The sequence below is a fragment of the Dromiciops gliroides genome, chromosome 2 (genome assembly GCF_019393635.1).
Source record: "Dromiciops gliroides isolate mDroGli1 chromosome 2, mDroGli1.pri, whole genome shotgun sequence".
NCBI classification, from domain to species: Eukaryota; Metazoa; Chordata; class Mammalia; order Microbiotheria; family Microbiotheriidae; genus Dromiciops; species Dromiciops gliroides.
Genome location: NC_057862.1, coordinates 309,395,163 through 309,412,032, shown reverse-complemented (window position 1 = coordinate 309,412,032; position 16,870 = coordinate 309,395,163). Strand labels below are relative to the sequence as shown.

At 40.4% G+C, this 16,870-nt stretch overlaps 2 protein-coding genes across 12 annotated transcripts in view; both read right to left on the bottom strand.

The window, feature by feature from the left end:
- Nucleotides 1-101: 101 nt before the first annotated feature.
- EIF4EBP3 (eukaryotic translation initiation factor 4E binding protein 3) lies at nt 102-3,068 on the bottom strand. Its single transcript, XM_043986239.1, has 3 exons — nt 2,836-3,068; nt 1,029-1,199; nt 102-473 (listed from the first exon to the last, which is right to left on the bottom strand). Exons 1-3 carry the CDS (start codon nt 3,062-3,064, stop codon nt 445-447), a joined length of 429 nt encoding a protein of 142 aa, XP_043842174.1. The 5' UTR covers nt 3,065-3,068; the 3' UTR covers nt 102-444.
- A 6,015-nt stretch (nt 3,069-9,083) lies between these two features.
- Nucleotides 9,084-16,870, bottom strand: part of LOC122742174 (ankyrin repeat and KH domain-containing protein 1) — a 133,563-nt gene continuing 125,776 nt past the window's right edge. For 5 of the 11 annotated variants that reach the window (XM_043986225.1, XM_043986226.1, XM_043986235.1 and 2 more), the window contains 5 exons: nt 14,630-14,806; nt 11,504-11,755; nt 10,932-11,107; nt 9,824-9,988; nt 9,084-9,578 (listed from right to left, as the gene is read on the bottom strand). In XM_043986225.1, coding sequence (XP_043842160.1) covers nt 9,519-9,578; nt 9,824-9,988; nt 10,932-11,107; nt 11,504-11,755; nt 14,630-14,806 — 830 coding nt within the window. In that variant the 3' untranslated portion in view covers nt 9,084-9,518. Of the gene's footprint in view, nt 9,579-9,823; nt 9,989-10,919; nt 11,108-11,503; nt 11,756-14,629; nt 14,807-16,870 lie in introns of those variants that run through there. The other 6 variants (XM_043986228.1, XM_043986231.1, XM_043986229.1 and 3 more) reach the window with 4 other exon arrangements.

The window sequence follows — 16,870 nt, the reverse complement described above, 5'->3', positions numbered from 1 at the left end:
AGGAATTCCTCATTCTAGCTTCAGGATGACATGGGGTGCTACAGCAATGCAGAAGGGAGGAATCCAGACGATGTGGAGAAAATAGCAACGTGACCCGGGAGAAGTCTTTCGTCGTGTTTATTAAGCACTGACAGGGGGCGGCATCCAATCCCACAACCCAGTAGAAAAAAAGTGGGTATTAAGGGCTCATGGAGGAACTTCCAAATCCACATGGCCCCCATTCATAGAATAGCACCTTCTCCTACCCATGCCCCAAATCCAAATCTTCCCTCCCCCTCATCTTAGGCTCAGTCACTTCTGAGAACTGAAGGAGCCACTGGAAATAACAAGCCTTTCTCTTGGGTGGGGAAGTTGAGGCCCTGCTTATTGCAGTAAGAAGAGCCACTTGGCAGTAGCACACAGGGGCTGGGGCAGAATTCTTGTTTAACAGTCAATTACTTCAGGTCAGATGTCCATTTCAAATTGTGCTTCATCTGGAGGGAAAGAGGAGCCTGGTGGTTAGATTACCCTAATTTCTTACCATGCAGTTAGGATTTCTTGCCCCTGGCTCCCTCCCTTACACCCCTTTTAGCTAGAAGCTGCTCTATAGTTAAGTGACCAGCCCTGAAATATCAAAATGCCCTTAGAATTGGCCTGTCTACTCCCAGAGTTCTTGGGGAGGAGGACAGTTTTCCCCACTCCCCCTTCCTGTAGGTCAGGAAGTAGGTACTATCAAGGTTCCAATGTAATGCCTTTTTTTTTTTTTTCGGGTTAAGTGACTTGTTTAGGGTCACACAGCTAGTAAGTGTCAAGTGTCTGAGGTCACATTTGAATCCAAGGCTTGTGCTTAATCCATTGCGCCACCCCTCAACATAATGTCTCATAAACAACTTTTTCTACTTCCTGAACCCTACCTTAAACCTGAAAGCTGAGGCAAGAGTGTAGTCCAGGGTGAACACAGAGGGATTTTTTAATAAAGTTTAATTCTTTTTCTCTAAAACAGTAAGTTACTGTGGCTGACTTTAACATTCCCTGTAAAGCCTCCTTACCTGGGATTTCTTCAGTTTCTTTCTGCTCCTTTAATTCCTCCAGCTTGGCCAGTGGGACCTGTGGTGGGACAGTGACCCCAGGGATCTGGGGGAGGTAGCAAGGTGGTGTTTGGGCAATGGGTGAGTTCTTACATTCCAGCAGGAATTTCCGATCATAGATGATTCTAGTTCCTGCAGGGAGTGCATCATGAAAGTTGGAAACAGGAGTCTATGGGACACAACTGCAGTGCCTTGCCTGGACTGCATCCCTTCCTAAACTAACTGGCTGCCTTTGAGCAAATATGACAGTTTCTTTAGACCTCAGTTTCCTTATCTGACAAAGAGATTGGGCTAGGTCATGCCTTTCATCTCTAGTTCTATGAGAATAACTAATGGACAGGAGGGCATGACAGCCTCTCCTTTCTAAAACAGTGCTCAGCTTCGAATTGTTTACTGTAGAGGAGCATGTTTCTGTGCTAGGAAAATGAGGAGGGTGTGTGTAGTTTTTTATGCTGGGATAGTATGTGTGTACACACCAGCACTCCCCTCCCTGGCACTCAGCTTGAGAAGGAGGAATTTGGCCTATCTGGCTGAGGTTTGAAAACTACACCTGTGTTTTCCTGTCCCTTAATGGGTTTTTCATCTAATACAACCTCACAGAATCAGTACCATTCTATTATAAAAAACTGCATTTTCTGTTATTAAATATGTCTGTAAGTCACAATTCTCTCATTGGCTAACCCCCTTTTGGGGAAGGGAGGCTACCTGTTTTTCCTACCCCTAGACTGTGTATTGTAGAGGGGTTTGAGAGTGGGGACTGTCAAACACAGAGGGTCTGAGAACAAGCTTCTAGTCTGGTGGCAAGCAGTAGGGAGGCTACCTCAAGAGGTGCCTAAGCCTTAGTCCTTAGAGCATTAATCTTGGTCCTTCTCAGTCCCTAAAAGGCTGCCCTAGACCCTTCTTTCTACCCTGTGCCTTTTGTTTTCCTTCCCGGTCCCCTTACCCCTCCCCCTCCTTCAGTTTCTCCTGGAAGGCACGAGGCAGGAACCCAACTTGTGATCTTGGGTTCTCATTCGAACCCAGCAGCTGTTACCATACGTCTGCGGCCCTGGCAGCCCCCACCTTAGTGTCTGCCTCCCTAGACGTCTAGTTTCCTTTTGGACCCTCAAAGCACAGCTGGAAGCTAGTAAACACTGACTGGTCCTCGTACATTATGGAAGACAATGGCCCGGACAAGGAGGAGGCTGGGGAACAGGAGTGAGTAGTGATTCAGAAGATTCGCTGGTGCCAGCAAGCCCGCGTTAGTCTGAGAGGCTTCAGTGAGGGCTCCAGGTTTACCTCTGGAGCCCCAAGGTCAAACTCACTGACTCCCTCCAAAAGCCGAAGTCTCAAGCTCAGGCTTGTGCGCCCAGCTGCTGTGCCGAACACTTGCATCATGTGGGAGGCTGTGGGAAACGGGCTGGGGCGAAAACACGACCCGCCCGTTTGAGGTCCTCGTACAGCCTGGGCCGCTCTCCCGTCAACTCCGGAGGCCCCAGAAGAGAGCGAGCAGATGGCTGAGTCCTTCTATAAGGGTTCTAGGAGCGAGGGTCCGTCCAGGCCAAGGGCAGGTCACTGCGTACCGAAGCCTGGGCAGTTCGCCTCGCGAACCAGAGCAAAAGGAGAACGGATGGCGAGTGCGCACCCAGCCCCAGGACCCACATTTACTGTACAACCCTAGCCCCGCACTCCTACCAGCTGGATACCCTTCCCCAAGCTGTATCTAGGCTCCCGGGCACCGGGGATCTGAGCAACCGCCTCCCGCCTAGCCCCAATCCCTTCGGCTGACCTCCCGGGGTGGTGGCGTACAGCGTGCCCCCGGGCGTGGTGCTGTAGCAGTCGGGCAGCCGGTCCCGGCCCCCGGGTATCGGGCAGCTAGTGGAGGTAGACATGGCGAGCTGGTGGCGAACAGGACACTGAGCCCGGATACCAGGGCGGGCTGGGTCCCAACCACGTGCGGCCCCGGGCAACAACACCGGGGCCCGACCCACTCGGGGTGGGGCCAGCAAGTTACTCATTCCAGGGTGGGGCCGAGGCTGAGCGCGACACTTAACCCCTTATTCTTATTGTTTTTATTTAGCACTTAGAAAATTTCCTTTATTTCAAGATAATGCATAAAATTGTCTGGGTTTTTTCCGAATGTTAAAGGCAAGCTAAATATCTGATGTTATGTTATTGTTAAGGAAGGAGGTGAGATTAGATTAGAAAATGCAAAAAGGTTTAAAAATGTATCAATTTTCTCATCAATTCAATTAATTATATGGAGGGGAACAGTTGTACCGACAACCTAATCCAAGAGGCCCTATGAGGAAAAAAATCTAACTGGACAAGTGCACAGCAAACCTATAGGCCTTGGTAGCTGGGTACACAAGGAAGGCATTAGAGAGGCATGGGATTGTCTTTAGTTCTTGAAGAAGACCAATGATATCAGAAAGGTGACGTCTTGACTTGCAAGTGAATTGGATTTAAATGAGACAGGGCTGTGCAATGCCATCAGCCTCACTCCTCCAGAGAGGCATGGGATAATTTGGAACTCCATTCATTCCTTCGATGAAAAGTTGGCCTTGTGTTGGCTATATAAGGAATAACTAAATATTCCCAATGAAGAATGATTGAAAGGTAATCAGTCACTTGATGTCCACAGCTTCACTGGGAAAAAGCTCAACTTAACTAAACTCATTGCCATCCATACAAGAGTACAGAGACTTCTCCTTTGATGGTGGAGGTGAAACATACATTTCCCTGATATCCCTTAAAGTACTTTGGTTTCCCTGATGAGTCTTTTTTTTGTGTGTATGAGGCAATTGGGGCTAAGTGACTTGCCCAGGGTGTCACAGCTAGTAAGTGTTAAGTGTCTGAGGCCGGATTTGAACTCAGGTACTCCTGAATCCAGGGCCAGTGCTCTATCTACTTCGACACCTAGCTGCCCCCTTTTTTTGTTTTTGTACAGCAATGGGGGTTATGTGACTTGCCCAGGGTCACGCAGCTAGTAAGTGTCAAGTATCTGAGGCCGGATTTGAACTCAGGTCCTCCTGAATCCAGGGCTGGTGCTTTATCCACTGTGTCACCTAGCTGCCCCTCCCTGATGAGTCTTAAAGGCTTTATTTTAAAGACCCAAAGACAGCAAAAGATTTTGATAAGGTTACAAGTACCTCAAAAATGACTTCACTTCTCATCATTTGTCCTATCATCTTGCTTCTAAGGCTGAAGAATTGCAAGGACCATAGTAGAGAGAATAAAGCTGTAGTAGCTTCAGCTCTAGACCAGTTTCTTCAACAAGTTATCTCCTCCCTCAAAATTTATTATCTATAAAAAGTTTTTGATGCCTTTTGGTTTTTTTACTCCCATTGGGGTAACAAAGAAAAACAGTTGAGTGTAGGTCAGAGAAAAAGTGCTTCCACCCTCTGTAGCAAAACAGAATTTTTTTTTTTTGTGGGGCAATGGGGGTTAAGTGACTTGCCCAGGGTCACACAGCTAGTAAGTGTCAAGTGTCTGAGGCTGGATTTGAACTCAGGTACTGAATCCAGGGCCGGTGCTTTATCCACTGTACCACCTAGCTGCCCCTTGAAAATTTTCTTAAGAAATGTTGATGGAAAAAAAGTTCTTTGGATAGGCAACATCATTTAGTGAAAAATCCCCTTTTCCATCACTAAAGAGGAATGATTTTTTAGTGTTCTGTTTCCACATTCTATTCCTCTTTTCTCCCATTCTCCACAGGGGAAACATTTAATTTTTGCGTAATCAAAGAGGGCAGTCAGATAATTGCTCCTTGGACCCTCACTTAAAAGTCATCTTCTCTGGACTAAATCTCCACAAGTCTCACACCTTCCCTTAGAAGTGATTAAGGAAAGAAAATTGGTAGTGACCATCTCTGGGCAGGTGACAAGTAGTAAGACGACTAGAAGCAATAGCAGTGACTTAAGCTCCCCAGACAGAGTCTATCATGGAACCAAGTTATAGCCATATTTTTCTTGATGGAAGAGGCCTAGGATGAGTTTAAGAACAAGGTGTTCAAGTGTTTTGCTGCCTTAGCATAACAACATGGTCCAAAGGTCTTAACAGAGTGAAGTAAGGTCACAATCACCAAGCACACCCACGTATTCTGTTTGGATGGGAACAGTAGAATGACTGGCCCCTCCCTTCAGCATTTCAGAAAAGTTTCTCATTGATTTACTTAGGAAGGAGTGACAGTGGTGGTGGCAGGTGACCTGCTCAAGGACGTTCGATTATAGGAGAGGAGGGAATAGATGAACAAACTGAAATAGCTGCTATGGGATATAAAAATTCTTAACCTTTAGTTTGTATCACCCACATTACCTTTTCCCATTTGCTTAGCTGATTGGTGGTACCCTTTAAAGTCAATCAATCAATGCACCATAGACAGTAGATACATTTTTATTGTAAAGAGATTTTTAAATTGTCTTAAGTACCTCCAGTAAGCCCCACAAGTATATAATGTTTTCGTCCAAATCTCCAACTCCATGCCCCACAATAACCCTCCTTTCAAGTCATAACTGTCACGGGGAAATAGGTGGTAGGGGTCCTTAGGTATTCCTCTGTAAAGAATTACAACTCTTGGGGCAGCTAGGTGGCGCAGTGGATAGAGCACCGGCCCTGGAGTCAGGAGTACCTGAGTTGAAATCTGGCCTCAGACACTTAACACTTACTAGCTGTGTGACCCTGGGCAAGTCACTTAACCCTAATTGCCTCACTTAAAAAAAAAAGAATTACAACTCTCATACACAGTCCAATTAGAATAAAATGGTCTTTTATTTGGGCATTACAGAAAGTGACCAAGAGAAGACCACATTTCAAGGGAAGGAGATGGCTTAGAAACATTCTCCTCTGTGCACAGAAGGAAGGCAAAAGCTTTTATGGAGGATGGATGGGGTGATCACCTGATAATGGAAAGTTCCTTTTGGGGGTGGAGAAAGGCTTGAATGAGGGGTGGTGGTCCTGACTTCTGGAGTTATCTCTCCCAGGCACCACTTATCTCCCCTTACTTTTTAGGTGTTTTCTCAAGGACAAAACTTTTGAGTTAGCCCAGCCCCATATCAAAACTAAAAGGAAATACTATTTGTCAAATATTTCATTGTACAATCCCTGAAGATTTCCATTAATTCTATAACCTTAGATACACATCCCAGATATGCTATCAAGAAGGGACAATTGGTGAGAAATGGTCAAAGGATATGAACAGGCAGTTTTCTGATGAAGAAACCAAAGCTATCTATTCCCATATGAAAAAATGCTCTAAATCACTATTGATTAGAGAGATGCAAATTAAAACAACTCTGAGGTACCACCTGACACCTATCAGATTGGCTAAAATGACAAAGTAGGAAAATAATAAATGTTGGAGAAGCTGTGGGAAAATTGGAACCCTAATGCATTGTTGGTGGAGCTGTGAACTGATCCAACCATTCTGGAGAGTAATTTGGAATTATGCCCAAAGGGCGATAAAGCTATCCATACCCTTTGACCCAGCAATACCACTTTTGGGTCTTTTTCCCAAAGAAATCATGGAAAGGGGAAAGGGACCCACATGTACAAAAATATTTATAGCTGCTCTTTATGTGGTGGCAAGGAATTGGAAGTTGAGGGGATGCCCATCAATTGGGGAATGGCTGGACAAGTTGTGGTATATGAATACAATGGAATACTATTGTGCTGTAAGGAGTTCAGAGAAACCTGGAGGGTCTTGCGTGGGCTGATGATGAGTGAGATGAGCAGAACTAGAAGAACATTGTACACAGTATCATCAACATTGAGTGTTGATCTACTGTGATGGACTATTCTTCTCACCAATGCAATGGTACAGAAGAGTTCCAGGGAACTCATGATAGAAGAGGATCTCCAAATCCAAGAAAAAAAAAAAAAGGAACTGTGGAGTATAGATGCTGAATGAACCATACTATTTCTTTTGTTTTTGGTGCTGTTGTTTTTTCTATTTTGAGGTTTGCCGTCATTGCTCTGATTTTTCTCTTATAACATGACTAATGCAGAAATATGTTTAATGTTATTATGTGTATATATATATATATAACCTATATCAGATTACCTGCTGTCTAGGGGAGGGGGGAGGGAGGGAGAAAAATCTGAAATTGGAAAGCTTGTATAAACAAAAGTTGAGAACTATCTTTACATGTCACGGAAAACTAACTAAATAAATAAATAAATAAATTAAATTAAAAAAAAAAAAAAGAAGGGACAATTGGGGAGCAGCTAGGTGGTGCAGTGGATAAAGCACCAGCCCTGGATTCAGGAGGACCTGAGTTCAAATCTGACCTCAGACACTTGACATTTACTAGCTATGTGACCCTGGGCAAGTCACTTAACCCCAATTGCCTCACCAAAAAAAAAAAAAAAAAAGGGACAACTGACAGAAAAAATATCAGTTTATTTTTATACAATGTTAATGTTAGTAAAAAGGTAGGGTAAAAGGCCAGCAGGCTAGTAGGGGTATGTGTATTGGGGACTAGGTTCAATAGAAAAACAGGTACTCTTGATAAAAGAAATTGAGCACTTTTAGTTTTAAAGATCCTTTCTCTCAAAATTTTTCCATAATTACAACCCAAGAGGCAGGAAAGTATGTCAGGTGGTCCAACCAAATAGCTTCTTGTAATAATTTATGCTAGATCACCTTTGTTATTAGCATATATAATTCACTTGTTATTCCTCACTAGTTTCCTCATCTGAAGTTGCATAACTTTCTCCTTTAATTCTAGCGAGGTAGGGGGCAGCTTGGTGGCTCAGTGGATAGAGCACTGGCCCTGAGTTCAAATCCGACCTCAGATACTTAACACTTACTAGTTAGCTGTGTGACCCTAGGCAAGTCACTTAACCCCAATTGCCTCACCAAAAAAAAAAAAAAAATTCTAGAGAGGTGCTTTTTTACAAGTGGCAAGAAAGAGAGAGAAATAGGTACTAGGTATTACCACATTTTATGAGCTCCAAAGAGCCTGTCAGCTAAAGAAATCTGACAATGATTGATTGCTCTAACCAAAAAAGTACTGAAGAGGCAGCAACTATATCTCTTGCCAAACTCTGAAAAAATAAGTGTTTTTGTTTTTTTTTTTAAAGTTCAGTAAAAAGTTTTGCCTGATGGCTGGAATATTATAGTGTTCCACTACACAAAAGGAAAAGGTGTGTTTGACATTAAACATATGCTTTTATTTTTGTATGGCATGAAGTATAGCTGCGTGTTCTGACTTGAGGTGTTTTAAAGGTAAGGTAGAGAAAAACCACATAGATTGCCAAATTTTGGTCCCCGAGTTTCAGGATTCACAGGGCACAAGAGAATCTTTTAAAGAATCATCATCTTTTAAAAATGAATTTCCTCCAGCTCTATCTCATTCTCTGCTGTTCTTTCTCCCTGTCTGTACCCTAAGCTCCCCCCATCCCCTACAGGAGAAGAAAATTCACTTGTATTTAAACATGAGTACACAATTGTACTATCTAGTGCTTTACTGTTTTCCCATACAGTTGCATCAGATTCTTGGCATTACCTCTTGCTTTGCTAGTTATAAACAACAATTTTCACACTTGAGGATAGGAGTATTAATATGCCCATAGTCCAACCCACTAAACACTTGTACTTTAGAGTGACATACAAGATTTATATGAACTTTCCCAGTCCTGTGTCCTGCCTCTCATATGTCACAAATATCATTCTAAATAAACAGGCTATCTTTGATAAAGTCAGGGCACAGGTGAGTTACCTGATGTTCTCAATTCTAATCTAGCCCAAAACTGGTCAACATCATCTGACTCAAAATCCTGCTTTTTTTCTGGCCACATCTACCAATGCCTGATAAAGCTCCATTTCCAGGGTTTGTGCTTTCACAAAAAGAAAACACCATGATATTTATGGCTCACAAACACGGATTAGGGTTACTGAGTGAACAGGTTGAAAAACTAGTTAACAAAGACTTCTCCCTTTTCAGATTCCAAGGTACAGTTGTTGAGTGATCTTTAGGGAATTTCCCAACCAGTGAATATGCAAACAATGAAAAAGGATCACGACCAACCTCCAAATACTGTTCATCTTTTTATTGAATATTCAGGTAAATATTTCACATTAATACAGGCTACATAAAGTAGAGCCACTATACGACATGAAATTTACTCAACTTTTTTTTTCCTTTTAAGTATGTAAACAATTATACATGTATTTACCACCCTACAAGGTTGAAATCATGTAATCATCTAGTTCTCTTCTGCAGACAAGTAGCATTCAGTACTGTTTAGCCAAAAGCACTAGGTTCATCTGATTTTAAGTTCAAAATGGCTAAACTAACTGGAGAACAGAATCAGTTGGAAATCAATTTGTTCTTACACAATGGGCAATCAAGTTTCCATTGTTAAAGCCCACACAGAAAATTGCTTAGTTAGGCACATTAAAAAAAAACCCAATGGTTCTTCCAAGGTCATAGGTTTCCCAACAAGGCTAAAGAGAAAAGACCTTCTAACTTAGTTGACATATTTGAGATGCATGTTTCCAATATGAGGTGCCCACGTGCCAGGCCAAATCTGCAAAGGGGGAAAAATTATAGCCTCCAATTAGGAATGTTACACATTTACAAAACAAAATACAAATTTAATGGCAATCATTTTCACTAAGGGGAAAAAAACCCTATAATATTAAAGCACAGTAATAGTAGATTGAAAGTAGTAAGATGATAGAAGTGATTTTTGGTATTGAGGATTTGTACTTACACAGTCAGAAGAGAACATGAAAAAAAATCTGAAAGGTAAGAGTGTTAAATTTCTTTTACCTGCTGAGCATCAGTACATTCTGTTGAGTTTTGGACAACTTTTATCATAGGGTTCCAAGCAGGATCTGGGTTATGAAGTCCATTAAACAGAGGGCCACCTGGACCATCAGCAAGCTGAGGATGTGAGGGTATTATGGTACCTCCATACATGGAAATTGGCAGACCCTACACAGCAGAAAGCAAATACCATAAAATAATTATAAATTATTAGACTATGCCCCTGAAATTCTTTTCATACAAAGAATAGAGTAGTCCAAAGACTTTATATGTGGTAGAAACAGCTGCTATCTACATAAAATAATGTGTACAAATAGTACTTTTGGGAAGAGAAGAGAAAAAAGATAAGCCTCATTGAGAGTAAAAATAAACTCATCATCTGAATAGTGCACTATCTATCTCATAGGATTATTATGGGAAAAAAAACACTTTGTAAACCTAAAAAAGCTATTTAAATTTGAGGTCAAAAGATCACAGAATTGGAAAGGACCTTCATTATCATCTAGACTAAACTCATTTATAGATAAAGGAAAATGATGCCAAGAGAGGCTAAGTTGATTTAGCTAAGGTCACACAGGGAATAAGTAGCAGAACCAGAATCTAAATCCTGGCAATCTGGTTTCAAGACCTGTGTTCTTGGGGGCAGCTAGGTGGCGAAGTGGATAAAGCACCAGCTCTGGATTCAGGAGGATGTGAGTTCAAATCCAGCTTCAGACAATTGATACTAGCTGCATGACCCTGGACAAGTCACTTAACCCTTATGCCCGAAAAATCATCAAGCAATCAATTAATTAAAAAATAAAAATTTTAAAAAGACCTGTGTTCTTTATCATTATCACAATCCTTGAGAACATCCTTTTCTACAAAACAAGTAACTGCTAATAACACAGTCAACTAGCATTTATTTAAGGCCCTAGTATGTTGAAAGACATAGCACTCTTACTAAATGAAGCAAAATGACTAGTGAAGATTTGAGTTTATGCAGACTCCAGAGAAAGGGATATTTAATCTCAAAACCAAACCAAAACAAAAAAATCACCCTTACACTTGTTAGGATTTTCAAAAAGGTCCACAAGGACAATCCTATAGTCAGGAAATCTTATATCCTTACTTTAGAAAAATCCACAAAACTGCTTGCCATAGGCTGATGGAAAATGTTAGAGGGAGCCACCATTCCTGAATCATCTCTTTCCATTGGCTGGTGCTGGGAGAAGGTGCCTGGGTCTGAGAGCTGCTGGTGCAGTGGATGATTCCCCATCACAGGCTGTGACCAACCTGAAAGGCCTTCTGGAAAGAATTAGAAATGGGCTGTGTTACTTAATTTGATCAGAGACTTTTCTAGGAAAAAAGAACTCCTGGTCTATAGTCAGAAGCTTGACTAATCCACTAAGTGAGAAAACCGAGGAAACTTCTGAATAACAAATATATTCTAGTAGTTGTCATGAAGCCTCTTTTCAAAAGATATTTTCTGTGACTGAAACTGGTCTTCTTAGGGGCTTCAAGGGTTGTTTCCTTTTCTTTTGAGTTAGAATAGCTCAAAAGAAAAGGAAACATACTTTTTATCACTTCTAGTTGCTGTGCTTTGTGCTTACAATATTTATCCTAAGGAACACGTCAGACTTAATTTCCTGCTTGCTTTTCCTACTTGCATTTATCTCTCTACAAAAGGCAGGACAATCTTACCTGATACGCTATTGACGCCAAAGGACCAGATACCACTATGTCCAACAGGTGCTGTGAAATTAGTTCCCAGAGGTGTTGGTGTAACAGAACCTCCCTGTCGAATCCGAGCAAGTCTCTCTGTTCCAATCGGGGGAGGTACCTTTCTATCTTGACTGGGGTTGCCTCCTTTTGGCTGGCCCAATGTTGGTGGTGCAGAAGTAGCTGAAAGGGGTGAAGATGATCCCGAGGAAACAGATGGAATAGGAGAGTCACCTGGTGGCAAAATATTTCTCTATTGTTTTATTACATATAAAAACTAGTTATGGTAAATATCTAAGAAATTTGGTGGAGAATTCTTCCTATCTTATTGTGGTGGGGATATAAACCTGGGTTTTTTGAAGACTCTGTATGCTAAAGGAATTCAAGCTATAAATCTTTATGGAAATAGTACCCCATAATGGATTGTATTCTAAGACAATTTAGTATATTAAATAAGGAGATGGTGCATTATCTTTGTCCACAACAACCTATAAAACTAAAAGTATGGAAAGGATTTGTGCTGGTACAGGGTAAACACAATGATGAAACTGTGGCTTTAAGTACTGAAGGTAAAAAATTAGTTTCTAAAACCAAGATTCTGTAAACAGTTTTAGACAATATATAATTCTGAATAGAACTCAATGAATATTGAAAATTGTGGCTTAAAAATTTCCTAGGCTGATCAGATGAAGGCAGAAGAGTATTATATATTTACTGCTACCTTCAGAACTAAAGACTCATACTTGCCTCAGATTATAAGGGCTGAAAATGATTACATTTTTTTTTTTTTGCAACTGGCTTCTTATTTTTTTTTTCTGGTGAGGCAATTGGGGTTAAGTGACTTGCCCAGGGTCACACAGCTAGTGTCAAGTGTCTGAGGCTGGATTTGAACTCAGGTCCTCCTGACTCCAGCACTGGTGCTCTATCTACTGCGCCACCTAGCTGCCATGATTACATTTTTAATGTAATAAGGATATAAATGTAAATAAGGATAAATTTTAGAAAAGTATTATACGCTTCTTTTTTTTTTTTTAAAGTAGTATAAGTTCCAACTGACTCCTTGGTTACTGAACAGTAAAACAAGATGGTCATTTTTCTGGAGTTAAGTTTTTGTATTATCAAAAATGGCAATTAAATAATTTACTACCTCATGATTCATTATATTTGTGGGGACGTGGGGGCAGCTAGGTGGCGCAGTGGATAGAGCACCGGCCCTGAATTCAGGAGGACCTGAGTTCAAATCCAGCCTCAGGCACTTGACACTAGCTGTGTGACCCTGGGCAAGTCACTTAACTCTCATTGTCCCACCAAAACCAAAACCAAAACAAAATTATATTTGTGGGGGCGTAAATCATAACAGTCTTTAGCAATGAGTAAGAAAAAGAATCAAATTTATGCAACTTTCTTATTTCCCAGTTTTCTGTCTCCCTTCTAATTTTGGATGCATTGCTTCTGTTTATACAAAAACTTTTAAATTTAATGTAATCAAAATCACCCATTTTGCATTTCATAATATTCTCTATTTCTTGTTTGGTCATAAACTGTTCTCCTTTCCAAAGATCTGAAAGGTAAACTATTCCTTCCTCTCCTAATTTACCTATGGTATTCACCTTTTATGTCTAAATCGTGCATCCATTTTGACCTTATTTTAGTATAAGGTGTAAGAGGTTGGTCTATGCCTAGTTTCTGCCATACTATCTTCCAGTTTTACCAGCAGTTTTTGCCAAATACTGAATTCCTATCCCAGTGCTACGGCACTGAATAAGTAAATTAATTTAGGTAGAACTGTCATTTTTATTATATTAGCTCAGCCTATCCATGAGCAATTGATATTTTTCCAATTATTTAGATATGATTTGATTTTTGTGAAAAGTGTTTTGTAATTGTGTTCATAGAATTCCTGGGTTTGTCTTGGCAAGTAGACTCTCGAGTATTTTATATTGTCAACCATTACTTTAAATGGAATTTCTCTTTCTATCTCTTGCAGCTGGACTTTGTTGGTCATGTATAGAAATGCTGATGATTTATGTGGATTTATTTTATATCCTGCTACTTTGCCAAAGTTGTTAATTGTTTCAAGTAATTTTTGAGTTGATTCTCTATACCATCATATATACCATCATATCATCTGCAAAGAGTGATAGTTTTGTTTCCTCCTTGCCTATTCTAATTCCTTTAATTCCCTTTTCTTCTTTGATTGCTAAAGCTAATGTTTCTAGTATAATATTAAATAATAGAGGTGATAATGGACATCCCTGTTTCACCTCTGATCTCACTGGGAATGTATGAAACTTTCTTAAATGTGAAATCAAAGATCAGGTAGTATCACCATTTTTAACTTCTGGTCAAATTCAACAAATTATTCAATAGTAATGAAATTCAAAGGGTTCTTTGTAAAAGTACCTCTGATGATTTCTGTTCTACTTAGCACAAAGTCAATAAAAATATTTCAAGATTTGAGGAATAGTTTGAGCATTTTCTTCTTTTTAAAAAAAGACTAGGTCTCCCTATCTCACCCAGGCTACAAACACAATGGCTGCTTACAGGTCCAATCTCACTTTGATTAGCAAGGAAACCTTTTTACCTGCTCCATTTCTGACTTGGTTTGGTTTGTTTCTCCTTAGCCTAAACCCACCCCCAATTCTAGGAGGCTCACCATATTTAGTGCTAAACTTAGTGCCTGATGGAACCCCTGAGACACAGTGATCCACCAGTCTCAGCCTTACTGGTAGCAAGGATGCTAGGTGTATGCTACTATGACTAGGTAGTCTGACCATGTTCCATGCTGCTTACTGTATCACAGTGACCAAAAAAGATCACAGTGACCAAAGTTTATAAAAAATGTCGTAATATAACTTTGGATGGTTTCTTTTTCTTTTTTTGCGGGGCAATGAGGGTTAAGTGACTTGCCCAGGGTCACATAGCTAGCAAGTGTGAAGTGGCTGAGGCTGGATTTGAACTCAGGTTCTCCTGAATTCAGGGCCAGTGCTTTATCCACTGGGTCACCAAGCTGCCTCCATCATGGTTTCTTAAATCTAAAATAACTCTCTGAAATGGTCAAATAATGTAATTAAGAAACTTTCATAATCATTTCCCCAAAATTCCTACATGAATTTGAAGCACTTGTCCAAGGATGGGGTGAAAAATGTTGTCTGTTGAAACTTGGAGTCCCAACAGGTGCTGGACCTTGTAGAAAAACCCGTGTTCCTTGTATGTTGGAAAAACTTGTCAGAGGAGCTGAAGAAGAAGATGGGGAGCTGCCAGATGGATCAATGGATGGTAATCCTGAAAGAAAATAAGGCCAGGATATATATTAAGTTTAGATTTTCAAATTTGAAGCCTTAATTTTCTTTAAGAAAAGGAAGAGACTAAGAGTTCCTGCTGTTAATCCAAAGATTTATGAACAAAGTAATATGGAAGGGAAGAGCTTCCTTTGGCTAAAAATGCTTCAAATCAATAAATACTTATTAAAAATCCACTATATACAGATCTCTGTACTTCCAAAGGGTCAGCTAAGGCTGGACATAATGAAAAAAAAAGCACATTTAACACTAAAACACTGGCTGTGGCATGTTATTAGCCCATGATGAAGCATATTTAAACACACATCAAGAAAGAATGATTGTTTAAGCATGAGATCATCTAGAATAATTTCACAACTTTCACAGAAAGGGAAAAGTATGATAGAAATCATGGGAGGCATAATAATATAATAGATCGCTGTCTCTGGTATCAAGACCTAGGTTCAAATCCTGCCTCTGATGCTTACTACTTTTGTGACCATGGGCAAGCCATTTTATTTCCCTGGGCCTCAGATTTTTCATCTATACAAACAAGAGAGTTGGAGAGATGGCCTCTGACATATTTTTCCATCTCTAGATCTAAGATGTGTCTAAGGCCAGTGCACAGGAGAATTTATGACTAGATACTATCCATATCAGTATCTGATGGAACTTCTAACCTATGTTTTGAAGAAAATTATCCACCCAACAGAAATGTGTCCTGTGAGAAATGAGTACTTAAGACTATTAGTATTCCTGAAGAGCTCAAGGATGAGGAAAGATGTCATTAAACCAAAATAAATATAGAATAGATTACTTGTGCCAGTAAAATTAGCAAGTTATAAGCAGACTCAAAAGGTTTCTTTCAAAAGTGTGCTAGGGTGAAATTTATTATTTAAAAAAATATCTCATTACCTATTGTGAGAGACCTACTGGGGAATGGGTAAAAAGGTTAGAAAAAGGAAATAGCTATCTTCATTTCAAGAAAAGATAGCTTGTGACAAACCTGTGAATTACCAAAAATTCACCCAAATGGGCCTCCTTAGTTTCCTTTTGGAGAGAATGGAGCAAGGTGGGTAAGTGACTTGCCCAAGGTCACACAGTTAAATAAGTGTCTGAGGCTGGATTTGAACTCAGGTCCTCCTGACTCCAGGGGTAGTGCTCTCTCCATTGTACCACCTAGCTACCCAGTTAGTTCTCTAACTATACATTCTATACTTCTAAAAAGTGCTTTTAAACCAAAAATCACAGATACCCTAAACTGAAATTCATGGAAAGACAGCACCCACAAATAAACATACCAGCCAGATGCTAGCTTTACTTCTCATTCATTACTCTGGAGGACAGTGTTATGTAAAAGGTTACAATTTTAAATGCATATCATTATTTCTACAGCACTTTAAAAGTTGATGAAGTACTTTTCTCATAACAATGTGAAACAAGCAGTGCCAATATTATTTTCAGTTTACAAATGAGAAAACTGAGACATGGAATAGATATGATTTACCTATGGTCACAAATGCCGGTGTCAGAGCCAGGATTCAAACTCATGTTTTTTGACTAGTGGGATTTAGATTAAACCACACTGTTGTTACTGACAAACACAACTGACTGAGAATTGATTGAACTCCATGTAGTTTCGATCCCAGGCCAATGAATTGCCTGGGCCTGACACAACATTGTATTTTGGCTTCTGATTGAGTTGTAAAACCCCTCCAAACTCTCCTCTTCCAGAGACTCCCACCCAAGCTTTCTGATGGATCTTCAGCTTGTTATACAAATGAACCTGGGGGGGGGGGGGGTTGGGGAGGGGGAAACTGGGAAACTGTGAGAAACTTTACTCTTCCCAAAGGCAATCTCGGCTTCTCTTTGTACTGGTATCCTATATAAACCCTGTCCTCAGTTCCCATCTTAGGATATATACTTGTTACAGCAGTATCACGAGTTCTAACTCCTCTGCCCAATTAAAGACCTTACTTTTGTTATATTGTTTCTATTAATTTTCAGGTGGACAGTATTCTAATAAGCTCAGCACTGGGAATGGGGCCTTTAATTCACCCTGTTCTTG

Excerpts from the sequence above, each read along its gene's own strand:
- EIF4EBP3 (XM_043986239.1), bottom strand. The coding sequence starts at position 3,064 with ATGAGTAACTTGCTGGCCCCACCCCGAGTGGGTCGGGCCCCGGTGTTG. Across the intron at positions 1,200-2,835 it reads GTACGCCACCACCCCGGGAG|GAACTAGAATCATCTATGAT; the intron begins GTCAGCCGAAGG and ends CACTCCCTGCAG. Across the intron at positions 474-1,028 it reads AGAAACTGAAGAAATCCCAG|ATGAAGCACAATTTGAAATG; the intron begins GTAAGGAGGCTT and ends CTTTCCCTCCAG.